This window comes from Podarcis liolepis, assembly GCF_965112155.1.
Source record: "Podarcis liolepis genome assembly, chromosome: 2".
NCBI classification, from domain to species: domain Eukaryota; kingdom Metazoa; phylum Chordata; class Lepidosauria; order Squamata; family Lacertidae; genus Podarcis; species Podarcis liolepis.
In genome coordinates this window covers 107,379,427-107,395,630 of record NC_139555.1, presented here as the reverse complement: position 1 = coordinate 107,395,630, position 16,204 = coordinate 107,379,427, and the positions used below count along the sequence as shown (strand labels likewise).

Here is a 16,204-nt window from a genome sequence, read left to right as displayed (position 1 = left end):
AATCAATAAAACAAAACAATAGCCGGTGATGTGCCTCAGGTCTCATAAGGAGCCGCTTTAGTAGGTCTGGGTGAGTGTGGGCCTCGCCCCCTAGGCCAGGTGGAAGGGGCCTTGCCGGGAGCGGCCTTCACGCCTCGCAGCCGGGCATATTTAATAATAATAATAATCATAATACTAAATTATTTCTGCCGTGGTCTCCCCAGCCGAAGCCAGGCTCAGGGCTGCTATCATCATGAAACTAAGACAGTATACAAAGAACATAAGAACATAAAAACAGGCAATCAGTTAGTTAAAATACATCTTAAAATTAGTTCAGAGCAAATATTGAGGATGATGGTGAATGTTCCTACGCATCTACTGGACAACAAAGCAGCAGAAGATTCATCTGTTCTGTGCTCAGGTTCTGCTTATGGGCTCCTCACAGACATGTGGTGGTGGGCATTGTGAGAACAGGATGCTCAGCTAAAAGGGCCCTTGGGCTGATCCAGAAGGACTCTCCTTGTGGTTTTATGGTAGGGGGCAGAAAAGGGAGACGTCTCACACAGACACACACACACACACACACACACACACACACACACACACACACCACTTGCGTAGCCATGCACAGCATATTTCATTTGGGTGTTCCCCCAGGGATTTTGTAAAAATTATTTCAGCAAAGGAAGAAGGGATAGGGAATGTCAAGACAAACAAACAGGGACAAGGAAAAGGTAAAAAAACTGACAGAGGCAGGAGGAAAAGGCTGGAATGGATCTGCAGGATCCACTGCTGGAGTCAATCAGCACGCTGCTGCTTCCAGACACAAACACAGGCAGAAGCTGCAGAGCCAATCCAAATCCATTCCAGCCTTTTTCTTCTGCCTGCATCTCTCGCTTTCTGCTTTCCTTGATCCCTGTGTTAGTGTTGGTGTTTTTTATTTTAGGGACAATAGGGGACAAATGTATGGTTCTGGACTTAAGCAGGAAGCACCACATGCACAAATAAAAGATGGTGACACCTGGCTTACTAGCAGTACATGTATAAAGGATCTCCAGGTCTTGGTGGACCACAGGCTTAACAAGCGTCAACAGTGTGATGCAACAGCCAAACTTAGTTGATTCCATCTACGAATGATGCCCCATAACATATTTCCAAGTGATTTTACAGTAAAACAACATGAACAATGACAGCAACTAAGAACAATTTAAGTAAAGCAGACTCTGGATTCCAGATTCTGTTTACATGTCAGTAGCACAAATCACACAATAATATGCCCATCTGAAGCACCCTTGGACAAAATCCCCTTAAGTTGCTTCCAGCTAAATTTCAGCCCCTCGATAAATTCCAAAGGGAGAGTGCCTGTCATTCTGTTTCCTGCTGAAATCATTGACACATTGTGCATCTTGCAAAGAGCTTTCTCAGTGCTGCTAAGACAACCCGGTTCCTCAGGCTGTATATGAAAGGGTTCATCATGGCAGGCGCAATGGTAAAAAACACAGTATTTATCATGGCCCTTTGTGCTGAATAGGAAGCAGCAGGTGTCATGTAGGTCAAAATGGCTGTAACGTAGAAGATCCCAACCACACACAGATGGGACAAGCAGGTCCCCAAGGCCTTGTGGCTCCTTCCAGAGGAACGTGCTCTGAGAACTTGAAGGAGGATGGCTATGTAGGAAGCCAGGATGACTGAGATGGGGATGAAAAAGATCACGAAACTATAAAAGTAGGCTGTTATATCAAATGCAAAATTGTCAAAGCAGGACAACTGGACAAGGGCTGGGTAATCGCACATGTAGTGTCTGATCACACTGGATTTGCAGTAGGGAAGGGACAGTACATAAAGGGAAGAAATCAAGGCCTGCACAGAAGACCCAAACCAGACAGCAACTGACATGATGTTGCAGTTTTTGCTCCTCATGAGAACCGGATATTGCAGCGGCCTGCAGATAGCCACATACCTGTCATATGACATGGTCAGCAGGATGAGGCACTCTGCCCCTCCCATGAGCATTGTGACAGAAATCTGCACGACACAACCATAGAGTGAAATGCTGTAGCTGTGGGTTACAAAATCCACCGTCATTTTGGGAACAATGGAGAGAACTTGGCAGAGGTCCATGAAGGCTAGTTGGCTGAGGAAAAAATACATTGGGGTCTGCAGACCAGAGTCTGTCTTGATCAGATAAAGAAGGAGGCTGTTCCCTATCAAAGCTACTATGAACATGAACAGGATCACACCAAGGAAAACAATAGGTGACCTTTGATGCTGAAGTCCAACCAGAAGGAACACAGTCCATGATATATTTCCTTCTCCCATTCCTCCTTCGCTTGCCTGAAGACTTAAGCAGAAGACTTGTGAGAAGTGATGTGCCAAATTGTAGGGTTGAATCCACTGCACACATAACATAAACAACAAAAAGAAAGCAGTTTTTAATATAATGGATGGTGTCTTAAACCAAAGCGGACTTAAACCAACGTGTTCTTTCTCATAGAAAGTAATGGAAAACGGATTAATCCATTCCAGATGATGAGAAGCAACCCCTAAAACAGGAATTTGACATGAATTTTGCCATTGTATTTTGCTTGTGGGATTCAATGGCATAACAGCAGGTTAGGTTTGCTCAGTTAATGTGGCTTGGGTGCTTTTGTGCTACCCCTGTCCCCCTCCCCCCACCACAAAAGATGCAGAAATGCTTGTGAAATCGTAGAATAATTCCTGAAAACCCAGCCAACCTTGTGTTTTAGAAGGGAAAGGGCAATAGGGTGTTTGAGGTTGATCCAGCCCCAACTTCTCCTTTCATATTGCTAGTTGTGGGACTTTTGCTTGGGACTTTTCCATGTTGTTTCGGTGAAGCCCATTGCAGTTCTTTTTCAGTGGAAATGGGTCACTTGGGATCCAGATTCACCGCTATAGGAGGGAAATCTCTAACATGCAACCACCGGAAGGACCATGTTCCTGTCCCTCCAGATTCATAGCACTACCCCTTTCTCAGCTTCTCTGGAGCAGGTTTAGAGATTCTGGCCCGTTCTCAGGGATGATGGGTTCTATAGCTCCAACATCTGGATGGTGTCAGGTTGGCGCCCCCTGCCTTACTCTAACCTATCCAGCAGGCTGTTATGGGTATGAAGGAAAGGGCAAACTCAATATATAATAAATGAATGCACAATAATAGGTCATATTTCAAAGCTTATCATGCTTTAGAGAGACACAAAACTCCCCGTCCTGCCCAAATTCAGCCTAAGCATGAGAATGGCATACTCTGTTCATAAACATTCCTGTTTGAAATGAAAGGACATGGATGGAAGGTGTTAAGCCTATGATATATCTAAAGACTTATATAAGTCTATGATATATCTAAAGAATACTAGTGTTGTAGCTCATTTGCTTTAGAGCTTTAGAGCTGCAAAACCATGAGTACTGTAGTACTGTAGTAAATTGTTTCCAGTAGAATGGTTTATCTCATCTACATTTTGAAGTGCCACAAGTTGAGAATGTGGGAATAAATAGTATGTGTAGGGCCAAGTCTCACTTTCAAATGAATCCCTTGACCTTTCCTGGATGGTATGGCAGGATAGAAATTATCTAAAAGGAATATGCATATGCTAAATGAATACATACATTTGCCTGTTTGAATATATTTTTCCTATTAACCATAAGATTGCAAGGTTCTTAAGTACAAGTAAATTGGTGTTATCATGAATCAGCATGGAGGAAGAAGAAGGAACACGGTCCATGACGTATTTCCCTCTCCCATCCCTCCTTCACTTGCTCAGTTTTCACCTGAAGATTCAAGGAGAGGACTTGTGAGAAGTGGTGTGCCAAATTGTAGGGTTGAATCCACTGTACACATAACATAAACAACAAAAAGAGAGCAGTTTTTAATATAATGGATTGTGTCTAATGCTCTGCACACTTAGTTCTGCCTGTGTAACAAGATTTCTTCTTCCCTCCAAGAGTCCCCAAAATATGTTTGGGGCTTCCCAATCCTCCAGTTGAGATTTTGAGGATTCAATGGGGCAGCTGGAGGGAAGAGGAAGTTCTACTGAATGCATGGAAGTCCATTTTGCAGGCAGAGCTTCAATGTTGGATACTGCCCAATATGTTAGAAGTCTCTCTGGGTGCATCCAGATTCTCACTACAGTGGTACCTTGGTTTACAACCTTAATCCGTTCTGGAAGTCCAGACTTAAACCAAAGTAGACTTTAACCAAGGCGTGCTTTCTGATGGAAAGTAAAGGGAAATGGATTACTCCATTCCAGACAATGAAAGCAACCCCTAAAGCAGCAATTTGTCATGAATTCTACCATTGTATTTTGCTTGTGGGATTCAATGGCATAGCCGCAGCTTCGGTTTGCTCAGTTAATGTGGATTGGGTGCTTTTGTGCTACCCCTGTCCCCCTCCCCCCACCACAAAAGGTGCAAAAATGCTTGGGAAATGGTAGGATAATTCCTAAAAACCCAGCCAACCTTGTGTTTTAGAAGGGAAAGGGGAATAGGGTATTTGAGGTTGATCCAGCCCCAACTTCTCCTTTCATATCGCTAATTGTGGGACTTTTCCATTGTTGTTTCGGTGAAGCCCATTGCAGTTCTTTTTCAGTGGAAATGGGTCACCTGGGATCCAGATTCACCGCTATAGGAGGGAAATCTCTAACATGCAACCACCGGAAGGACCATGTTCCTGTCCCTCCAGATCCATAGCACTACCCCTTTCTCAGCTTCTCTGGAGCAGGGTTATAGATTCTGGCCCGTTCTCAGGGATGATGGGTTCTATAGCTCCAACATCTGGATGGCGTCAGGTTGGCAGCCCCTGCCTTACTCTAACCTATCCAGCAGGCTGTAATGGGTATGAAGGAAAGGGCAAACTCAATATTTAAAAAATGAATGCACAATAATGGGTCATATTTCAAAGCTTTATCATGCTTTAGAGATACACAAAACTCCCCATCCTGCCCAAACTCAGTATAAGCACGAGAATGGAATACTCTGTTTGTAAATACTCCTGTTTAAATAAAGGATGTGGATGGCAGGTGTCTATGATATATCTAAAGAATACTAGTGTTGTAGCTCAGTTGCTTTAGAGCTACAAAACCATGAGTACTGTAATAAATTGTTTCCAGTAGAATGGTTTATCTAACATACCTTTTGAAGTACATAGGCAGCATGTGGGAATAAATAGTAAGTGTAGTGCCAAGTCTCACTTTCAAATGAAATCTGGTTTATAAAAATATCTGTTTCTCATTTTTTAATCCCTTGACCCTTCCTGGAGGGTATGGCAGGACAGAAATTATCTAAAAGGAATATTCATACGCTACATAAATACATACATTTTCCGGTTCCAAATTATATTTTTATTTACCATACGCTGGCAAGGTTTGTAAGTACAAGTAAATTGGTGTTATCATGAATCAGCATGAAGGACCATCATGTGGCAAAAGATTGCATCCCATTTTAGTTCTACTCAGAGTAGATCTGTTGAAATTAATGGCTAGGACTAACTGAGGTCCGTTGATTTCCAAGGGGCTACAGAGCTGGATGCAATACAGAATAACTATGATTTCTAAAAATGTCCAGAATTACATACCTGTGTCAACCGCTTCTGTTTACAACAGAAAGAAGGGGGGGGAGTTTAGTTTCTTAAAATGAAAAATAATTCCCAAGGCTCCGTTGAAAAACTGTGATGCCTCTGTTGTGTTAATTAAGTTTTTACAATAATTACGATTGTTATAACTCCCCAGTTTCAAAAGGGTGGCAATTCATCCTCTACCGCAAAAATGATTTCCCTTCCATTCTTTCAGAAAAAGAGAAATGCCTTCTTAATTAATGAGAAACGTTCACATTCTTTTTATATTCAAAAATAGGGGTTAGGAATGCCATGACCTATATTCATGGCTGCAGAATTACATAAGCCTTTGCTTCCTTTTGACATGCTTGATTTTTAAAATTCCAAAACCTAAACAAACCAATTCATGCTCCCTGATAAAGCAACGTGCATATCTCTGAAAATTTCCCAACGTACATTTACAGCGAAATGTTTGCTTAGCTCCACAGACTCCCTGTTTCCAGAAGCAGGAAATATACTGTATATCTGCATTTTGATTCTGAAACATTCAGACCAGAACCAGTATTTCTCACCTGGCACATTTCCAGTCCAGCATTTCTACTCTCCATGGATAAATGCTCCGCCAGCTCCACCCTGAGGGAATCTGGCTCCCAAACCATTATTTTAATTGTTACTAAACTTTGTTGCAGTTCAAATGTGAAATCTTTCTACCACTCACCATTTGAAGATGCTGAAGATGCATTCTTGGACAGTATGGATGGATGGATGGATGGATGGATTTTTGATTTCTATACCTCTTTATATTTTAATTAAAAACTGAAAGGGGTGTTCCACATATTAAATCAATAAAGCAATAAAGCAAAACTGGCGATGTTCTTCTGACCTCATGAGGAGCCTCTTAGTAGGTCTGGGTGAGTGTGGGCCCTGCCCCCTAAGCCAGTTGGAAAGGGCCTTTCCGGGAGCAGCCTTCACGCCTCACATTCAGACATATATGATAATATTGAGGATAGTGAAGATGATGAATGTTCCTACGCCTCTACTGGACAACAAAGCAGCAGAAGATTCATCTGTTCCGTGCTCAGGTTCTGCTTATGGGCTCCTCACAGACATGGGGGGGGGGGAACATAGTGAGAACAGGATGCTCAGCTAAAAGGGCCTTTGGGCTGATCCAGAAGGACTCTCCTTGTGGTTTTATGGTAGGGGGCGGACTAGGGAGACTTCACACACACACACACACACACACACAAACACACACACTTTTGTAGGCATGCACAGCATATTTCATTTGGGTGAGCCCCCAGGGATTTTATAAAAATAATTTCAGCAAAGGAAGAAGGGATAGGGAAAGTCAAGACAAACAAACAGGGCCACGGAAAGGGTAAAAAGACAAAAACAACAACAACAGACAAAACAGCCACAAAGGCGCTCAATAAGCCAAAATAGGAGATATTTCTTGCAGAGAAAAACACTCAAGCCCATCTGACCAGAGGAAGGGCACTTCAAGAGGTCCAAGGATGGAATGGCTTCTCCTACTTTCCTGCAGACCACAAAAAACAGTTCCTGCCCCCCTCAGATCTCTCTCCACAAATGGTGGCCAGCAGAATGTGGATGTAGACAAAGCTGGGAGACAAAAGCTGACAGAGGCAGAAGGAAAAGGCTGGAATGGATCTGCAGGAGCCACTGCTGGAGTCAATCAGCACACTGCCGCTTCCAGAGACAAACACAGGCAGAAGCTGCAGAGCCAATCCAAATCCATTCCAGTCTTATTCTTCTGCCTGCATCTCTCGCTGTCTGCTTTCCTTGGCCCCTGTGTTAGTGTTGGTGTTTTTCATTTTAGGGACAATATGGGACAAATGTATGGTTCTGGATTTAAGCAGGAAGAACCAGATGCACAAATAAAGGATGGGGGACACCTGGCTTACAAGCAGTGCATGTGAAAAAGGTTTACAGGTCTTAGTGGACCACAGGCTTAACAAATGTCAACAGTGTGATGCAACAACAATAAAAAAGGCTAATGCTATTCTCGGCTGCATCAACAGAAGTCTAGTGTCCAGATCAAGGGAAGTAATAGAACCACTCTATTCTACCTTGGTCAGTCCACACCTGGAATACTGTGTCCAGTTCTGGGCAACACAATTTAAGATGGATGTTGACAAGGTGGAACGTGTTTACAGGAGAGCAACCAAGGTGATTAAGGGTGTGACTCAAGGCAATGACTTCACTAAACATTCAGAAAAACGTTCTGTCAGTAACAGCTGTTGGTCAGTGGAACAGTCTCTCAGGAGAGGTGGTGGAGCTGGTGTAGCCTTATTGGAGTTCACCGATTGGGTCTGCGTTGCTCCGTGACAGGAGGAAGGAAGTCAAAATGACACCGAGTTGGTTCAAAGAAAGAGTTTATTCTGCTCTCCGGATAGCAGAAGGCACTTGCGTGGTGAGTCCACAGCAAGTCCAAAGAAATGACAAGTTTCATGCAGTATATATATCCTCCAGGCACCCTCTACCTCCTTCCAACCACGTCAGCTTGTATACGTAGGTTGACATCACATATGTTCCTGCTCTGGTACTCTCAACCATAAAAGGGATTTCCTTCCTGCACTCCTGACCATAAAAGGATATTCCTGTTCCTACTCCTATCTTGGAGCAAGAGGTCACTACTTCCGAGAACATGCTCTGGCGTTAGTCCCAGACTTGGGTCTCTGCGTCATTTGTGGTCAGAACATAAGATATGTCTGTGTCTGTTCTACTGGTAAAGTCAAGGCCAGTCTTGATGTCAAACTGATAAGGGAGAGAGCTGTGTTCTTATTTTGCATTTGCTCAACGGCTAAAGTTTACGCATTTTAGCTAAGGAGAAATGGGGATTTTGGTGCAGTTTAAAAACTGCCTGCACAGTCAGTTTTGGGTTTTGGAAACCCATTCCTTCATTGGCAGCCCAGAATATGCCCAGCCCCTGCACTCAAGGTTATATATTAGACAGGAGAAAGATCCTTAGAATTTATACAATGTTTTAGGGCATTCCAAAAATTTCCTATAATACATTATTCCAATAAAAGTTACATCAGTCATGAAATTAGGTTATTGTAATCTGTAAGAAAGCTACAGTATGAATGTTGGGATTCATTTTTTGCTACCATCACAAAGCATTTAGTGGTAATGATGCAAACAGCACATTCAGGTATTGCAAAGGAGTTGTTCGAAACATTACGCATGCGTACCACCCCCACCCACATACATATGATTTTCCACGGAGAAAGTAAATGTGTTTTAAAAGGGGTGGGTTGGGGAATATAGGCACACATTTCAATGCCAAGAACACCATATGACATTGTTGGAAACCTGTGTTATTCATTTACTTAGTAGATTCCATTTACGAATGATGCCCCATAAAATATTTCCAAGTGGTTTTACATTAAAACAACATGAACAATGACAACAACTTATAACCATTTAATTAAAGCAGACTCTGGTTTCTAGATTCTGTTCACTCATGGGTAGCGCCAATCCCACAATAATACGTTCATCTGAAGCATCCTTTGACAATTTTGTATCTCTCACTTAAGTTCCTTCCAACTAAATTTCAGCCCCTGGATAAATTCCAAAGAGAGAGTACCTGCCATTTTGTATCCTGCTGAAATCATTGACACGTTGTGCATCTTGCAAAGAGCTTTCTCAGTGCTGCTAAGACGTCCCGGTTCCTCAGGCTGTATATGAAAGGGTTCATCATGGCAGGCACAATGGTAAAAAACACAGTATTTATCATGGCCCTTTGTGCTGAATAGGAAGCAGCAGGTGTCATGTATGTCAAAAGGGCTGTAACGTAGAAGATCCCCACCACACACAGATGGGACAAGCAGGTCCCCAAGGCCTTGTGGCTACTTCCAGAGGAACGTGCTCTGAGAACTTGAAGGAGGATGGCTATGTAGGAAGCCAGGATGATTGAGATGGGGATGAAAAAGATCATGAAATTACCAACGTATCCTGTTATATCATATGCCAAGTTATCAGAGCAGGACAACTGAACAAGGGCTGGGTAATCGCACATGTAGTGTCTGATCACATTGGACTTGCAGTAGGGAAGTGGCAGTACATAAAGGGAACAGGCCAAGGCCTGCACAGAAGACCCAAACCAGGCAGCAACTGACATGATGTTGCAGATTTTGCTCCTCATGAGAACCGGATATTGCAGCGGCCTGCAGATAGCCACATACCTGTCATATGACATAGTTGCCAGGATGAAGCACTCTGCCCCTGCCATGAGCATTGTGACAAAAATCTGCACAAAACAACCATAGAGTGAAATGCTGTAGCTCTGGGTTACAAAATCCACCGTCATTTTGGGAACAATGGAGAGAACTTGGCAGAGGTCCATGAAGGCTAGTTGGCTGAGGAAAAAATACATTGGGGTCTGCAGACCAGAGTCTGTCTTGATCAGAAAAAGAAGGAGGCTGTTCCCTATCAGAGCTACTATGAACATGAAGAAGATCACACCAAGGAAAACCATAGGTGACCTTTGATGCTGAAGTCCAACAAGAAGGAACACGGTCCATGACGTATTTCCCTCTCCCATCCCTCCTTCACTTGCCCAATTTTGCCTGAAGATTCAAGGAAAGGATTTGTGAGAAGTGGTGTGCCAAATTGTAGGGTTGAATCCACTGTACACATAACATAAACAACAAAAAGGAGAGCAGTTCTTAATATAATGGATTGTGTCTAATGCTCCTCACACTTAGTTCTGTCTGTGCAACAAGACTTCTTCTCCTCTTCTCCCCTCCAAGAATTCCCCAAATATCTTTGGTTGTTCCCAACCCTCCAGTTAGGGACGAGGGTGTTGCTGTGGGTTAAGCCACAGAGCCTAGGACTTGCCGATCAAAAGGTCGGCAGTTCGAATCCCTGTGACGGGGTGAGCTCCCGTTGCTCGGTCCCTGCTCCTGCCCACCTATCAGTTCGACAGCAAGTCAAAGTGCAAGTAGATAAATAGGTACCGCTCTGGCGGGAAGGTAAACAGCATTTCTGTGTGCTGCTCTGGTTCACCAGAAGCGACTTAATCATGCTGGCCACATGACCTGGAAGCTGTACGCCAGCTCCCTCAGTCAATAAAGCAATATGAGCGACGCAACCCCAGAGTCATCTGCGACTGGACTTAAAAGTCTGTGGTCCCTTTACCTTTAACCCTACAGTTGATATTTTGAGGGTTCAAAGAGACAGCTGGAAAGAAGAGGAAGTTCTACTGAATGCATGGAAGTCCATTTTGCAGGCAGAGCTTCAATATTGGATACTACCCAATATGTTAGATGTCTCTCTGGGTGCATCCAGATTCTCACTGCAGTGGTACCTTGGTTTACAACCTTAATCTGTCCCAGAAGTCTGATCTTAAACCAAGCGGACTTTAACCCAGGTGTGCTTTCCAATAGAAAGTAATGGAAATCTGTTCCAGACGATGACAAGCAACCCCTAAAACAGCATTTTGACATGAATTTTACCATTGTATTTTGCTTGTGGGTTTCAATGGCATAGCCGCAGCTTCGGTTTGCTCAGTTAATGTGGATTCGGTGCTTTTGTGCTACCCCTGTCCCCCTCCCCCCACCACAAAGGGTGCAGAAATGCTTGGGAAATAGTAGGATAATTCCTAAAAACCCAGCCAACCTTGTATTTTAGAAGGGAAAGGGGAATAGAGTGTTTGAGGTTGATCCAGCCCCAACTTCTCCTTTCATATCGCTAATTGTGGGACTTTTCCATCGTTGTTTTGGTGAAGCCCATTGCAGTTCTTTTTCAGTGGAAATGGGTCACCTGGGATCCAGATTCACCGCTGTAGGAGGGAAATCTCTAACATTCAACCACCGGAAGGACCATGTTCCTGTCCCTCCAGGTCCATAGCACTACCCCTTTCTCAGCTTCTCTGGAGCAGGTTTAGAGATTCTGGCCCGTTCTCAGGGATGATGGGTTCTATAGCTCCAACATCTGGATGGCGTCAGGTTGGCAGCCCCTGCCTTACTCTAACTTATCCAGCAGGCTCTTATGGGTATGAAGGAAAGGCCAAACTCAATATTTTAAAAATGAATGCACAATAAAGGGACATATTTCAAAGCTTTATCATGCTTTAGAGATACACAAAACTCCCTATCCTGCCTAAACTCAGCCTAAGCATTAGAATGGAATACTCTGTTTGTAAATATTCCTGTCTGAAATGAAAGGACATGGATGGAGGTTGTCTATGATATGTAGCTCAGTTGCTTTAGATCTGCAAAACCATGAGTACCGTAGTAAATTGTTTCCAGTATAATGGTTTATCTCACGTACATTTTGAAGCGCCACATAGGCAGCATGTGGCAATAAATAGTATGTGTAGTGCCAAGTCTCACTTTCAAATGAAATCTAGTTTATAAAAATATCTGTTTCTCATTTTTGAATCCCTTGACCTTTCCTGGAGGGTATGGCAGGACAGAAATTATCTAAAAGGAATATACATACACTACATAAATACATACATTTTCCTGTTTGAATATATTTTTTTATTTACCATACACTTTCAAGTTTTTTAAGTACAAGTAAATTGGTGTTATCATGAATCAGCATGGAGGACAATCATGTGGCAAAAGATTGTATCCCATTTTAGTTCTACTCAGAGTAGATCTGTTGAAATGAATGGCCAGGACTAACTTAGGTGCATTGATTTCCAAGGTGCTATAGAGTTGAATGAAATATAGAATAACTATGACTTCTACAAATGTTCGGAACTACATACCTGTGCTGACGGCTACTGTTAACAACAGCAAGAAGGGAGAAAAGTTCAGTTTCTTAAAATGAAAATGAATTCCCAAGGCTCGGTTGAAAAACTGTGATGCCTCTGTTGTGTTAATTAAGTTTTTACAATAATTGCTACTGTTATAGCTCCCCAGTTTCAAAGGGGTGGCAATTCATCCTCTACCGCAAAAATGATTTCCCTTCCATTCTTTAAGAAAAAGAGAAATGCCTTCTTAATTAATGAGAAACGTTCAGAATCTTTTTATAATCAAAAATAGGGGTTAGGAATGCCATGACCTATATTCAGGGCTCCAGAATTACATGAGCCTTTGCTTCCTTTAGACATGCTTGATTTTTAAAATTCCAAAACCTAAACAAACCAATTCATGCTCCCTGATAAAGCAACGTGCATATCTCTGAAAATTTCCCAACGTACATTTACAGCGAAATGTTTGCTTAACTCCACAGACTCCCTATTTCCAGAAGCAGGAAATATATATCTGCCCTTTGATTCTGAAGCATTCAGACCAGAACCAGTATTTCTCACCTGGCACATTTCCAGTCCAGCATTTCTACTCTCCATGGATAAATGCTCGCCAGCTCCACCCTGAGGGAATTTGGCTTCCAAACCATTATTTTAATTGTTACCAAACTTTGTTGCAGTACAAATGTGAAAACTTCCTAAACTCACCATTTGAAGATGCTGAAGATGCTTTCTTGGACAGTATATATGTATTTATGTATGTACGTATGTATGTACGTATGTATGTATTTTTAATTTCTATTTTAAATAAAAAGCTCAAAGGGGTGTACCACATATTAAATTAATAAATCAATAAAACAATAGCCGGCGATGTTCCTCAGGGCTCATAAGGAGCCTCTTAGTAGGTCTGGGTGTGTGTGGGCCCTGCCCCCTAGGCCAGGTGAAAAGGGCCTTGCCGGGAACTGCCTTCACGCCTCACAGCCGGGCATATTTAATAATAATAATAATAAATTTTTATCTGTGCCCCACTCTCCCTGGCCGGAGCCGGGCTCAGGGCTGTTAACAGGAAACTAAGACAGTATACAAAGAACATAAGAACAAAAAAAAGGCAATCAATTAGTTAAAATACATCTTAAAATTAGTTCAGAGCAAATATTGAGGATGGTGATGATGATGAATGTTCCCACGCATCTACTGGACAACAAAGGAGCAGAAGTAAAATCTGTTCCGTGCTCAGGTTCTGCTTATGGGCTCCTCACAGACATGGGGGGGGGGGGCATTGTGAGAACAGGATGCTCAGCTAAAAGGGCCTTTGGGCTGATCCAGAAGGACTCTCCTTGTGGTTTTATGGTAGGGGGCAGACTAGGGAGACGTCACACACACACACACACACACACACACACACACACACACACACACACACACACTTCTGTAGGCATGCACAGCATATTTCATTTGGGTTTGCCCCCAAGGATTTTGTAAAAATTATTTCAGCAAAGGAAGAAGGGATAGGGAATGTCAAGATAAACAAACAGGGACAAGGAAAAGGTTAAAAAACTGACAGAGGCAGGAGGAAAAGGCTATTCTCGGTTGCATCAACCGAAGTCTAGTGTCCAGATCAATGGAAGTAATAGAAGCACTCTATTCTACCTTGGTCAGCCCACACCTGGAATACTGTGTCCAATTCTGGGCAACACAATTTAAGAAGGATGTTGTCAAGCTGGAACGTGTTTACAGGAGAGCAACCAAGATGATTAAGGGTCTGGAAAGTAAGCCTTACGAGGAATGCTTGAAGGAGCTGCGTATGTTTAGCCTGGAAACAGTGGCGTAGCGTGGGATGCCAGCACCCAGGGCAAGGCAAGTAATTTGTGCCCCCTAGCCCGTGGATTTGCGCCCCCTAACCTGTGGATTTGCGCCACCTAACCCTAACCCCCAGATGTTGCCCCCGGTGCAGCCGGCCCCCCCTGCACCCCCCACGCTACGCCACTGCCTGGAAAAGAGGAGACTGAGAGGAGATATGATAGCCATCTTCAAATATGTAAAGGGCTGTCACACGGAAGAGGGAGGATGCTTGTTTACTCCTGCTCTTGAGGGTAGGACTCAAGGCAATGACTTCTAACGCAGAAAAGGAGATTCTGACTAAACATTCAGAAAAACGTTCTGTCAGTAACAGCTGTTGGGCAGTGGAACAGTCTCTCACGAGAGGTGGTGGAGCTGGCAGCCCAGAATATGCCCAGCCCTTTCACTGAAGGTTATTGCAATATATATACACAACGTTTTAGGGCTTTCTAAGCATTTCCTATAATACATTATCCCAAGAAAATTTACAGCAGTCCTGTAAGATATGTTATTATAATCTGGTAAGAAAGCTACAGTATGAATGTTGGGATTCATTTTTTGCTACCATCACAAATCATATAGTGGTAATGATGCAAACAGGACATTCAGGTATTGCAAAGGAGTTGTTCGAAACATTACGCATGCGCACCACCCCCACCCACATACATATGATTTTCCACGGAAAAAGTAAATGTGTTTTAAAAGGGGTGGGTTGGGGAATATAGGCACACATTTCAATGCCAAGAACACCATATGACATTGTTGGAAACCTGTGTTATTCATTTACTTAGTAGATTCCATTTACGAATGATGCCCCATAAAATATTTCCAAGTGGTTTTACAGTAAAACAACATGAACAATGACAACAACTTATAACCATTTAATTAAAGCAGACTCTGGTTTCTAGATTCTGCTCACTCGTGAGTAGCACCAATCCCACAATAATACGTTCATCTGAAGCACCCTTGGACACATTTTGAATCTCTCACTTAAGTTCTCTCCAGCTAAATTTCAGCCCCTGGATAAATTCCAAAGAGAGAGTACCTGCCATTTTGTATCCTGCTGAAATCATTGACACAGTGCACATCTTGCAAAGAGCTTTCTCAGTGCTGCTGAGACGTCCCGGTTCCTCAGGCTGTATATGAAAGGGTTCATCATGGCAGGCACAATGGTAAAAAACAAAGTGTTAATCATGGCCCTTTGTGCTGAATAGGAAGTGGCAGGTGTCATGTACGTCAAAATGGCTGTAATGTAGAAGATCCCCACCACACAGAGATGGGACAAGCAGGTCCCCAAGGCCTTGTGGCTTCTTCCAGAGGATCGTGCTCCGAAGACTTGAAGTAGGATGGCTATGTAGGAAGCCAGGATGACTGAGATGGGGATGACAAGGAACATGGAATTACCAACGTATGCTGTTATATCATATGCCAAGTTGTCAGAACAGGACAACTGGACAAGGGCTGGGTAATCGCACATGTAGTGTCTGATCACATTGGACTTGCAGTAGGGAAGGGGCAGTACATAAAGGGAAGTAGTGAAGGCCTGCACAGAAGACCCAAACCAGACAGCAACTGACATGATGTTGCAAATTTTCCTCCTCATGAGAACCGGATATTGCAGTGGTCTGCAGATAGCCACATACCTGTCATATGACATGGTCGCCAGGATGAAGCACTCTGCCCCTGCCATGAGCATTGTGACAGAAATCTGCACAAAACAACCATAGAGGGAAATGCTGTAGCTCTGGGTTACAAAATCCACCGTCATTTTGGGAACAATGCAGAGAACCTGGCAGAGGTCCATGAAGGCTAGTTGGCTGAGGAAAAAATACATTGGGGTCTGCAGACCAGAGTCTGTCTTGATCAGAAAAAGAAGGAGGCTGTTCCCTATCAGAGCTACTATAAACATGAAGAGGATCACACCAAGGAAAACCACAGGTGACCTTTGATGCTGAATTCCAACCAGAAGGAACACAGTCCATGACATATTCCCTTCTCCCATTCTTCCTTCACTTCCCCAGTTTTGCCTGAAGACTTAAGCAGAGGACTTGTGAGAAGTGATGTGCCAATTTGTAGGATTGAATCCACTGTATACATAACAT

General features: G+C 43.2%; 2 protein-coding genes across 2 annotated transcripts in view; both read right to left on the bottom strand.

Annotated features, from left to right (window-relative positions):
• The window catches only part of LOC310701906 (olfactory receptor 2AK2-like), a 51,917-nt gene extending 35,945 nt beyond the window's left edge, over positions 1–15,972 (bottom strand). Inside the window, exon 1 of the mRNA XM_083493414.1 lies at positions 15,148–15,972. Within this exon, the coding sequence (XP_083349540.1) occupies positions 15,172–15,936 (765 nt within the window). The 5' untranslated portion in view covers positions 15,937–15,972 and the 3' untranslated portion in view covers positions 15,148–15,171. The remainder of the gene's footprint in view (positions 1–15,147) is intronic.
• On the bottom strand, positions 9,174–9,916 carry LOC310700914 (olfactory receptor 2T27-like; the record flags this gene model as incomplete). The annotated part of the gene is made up of 1 exon (XM_083490866.1): positions 9,174–9,916. Exon 1 carries the CDS (start codon positions 9,906–9,908, stop codon positions 9,174–9,176), a length of 735 nt encoding a protein of 244 aa, XP_083346992.1. The 5' UTR covers positions 9,909–9,916.
• Positions 15,973–16,204: the final 232 nt, after the last annotated feature.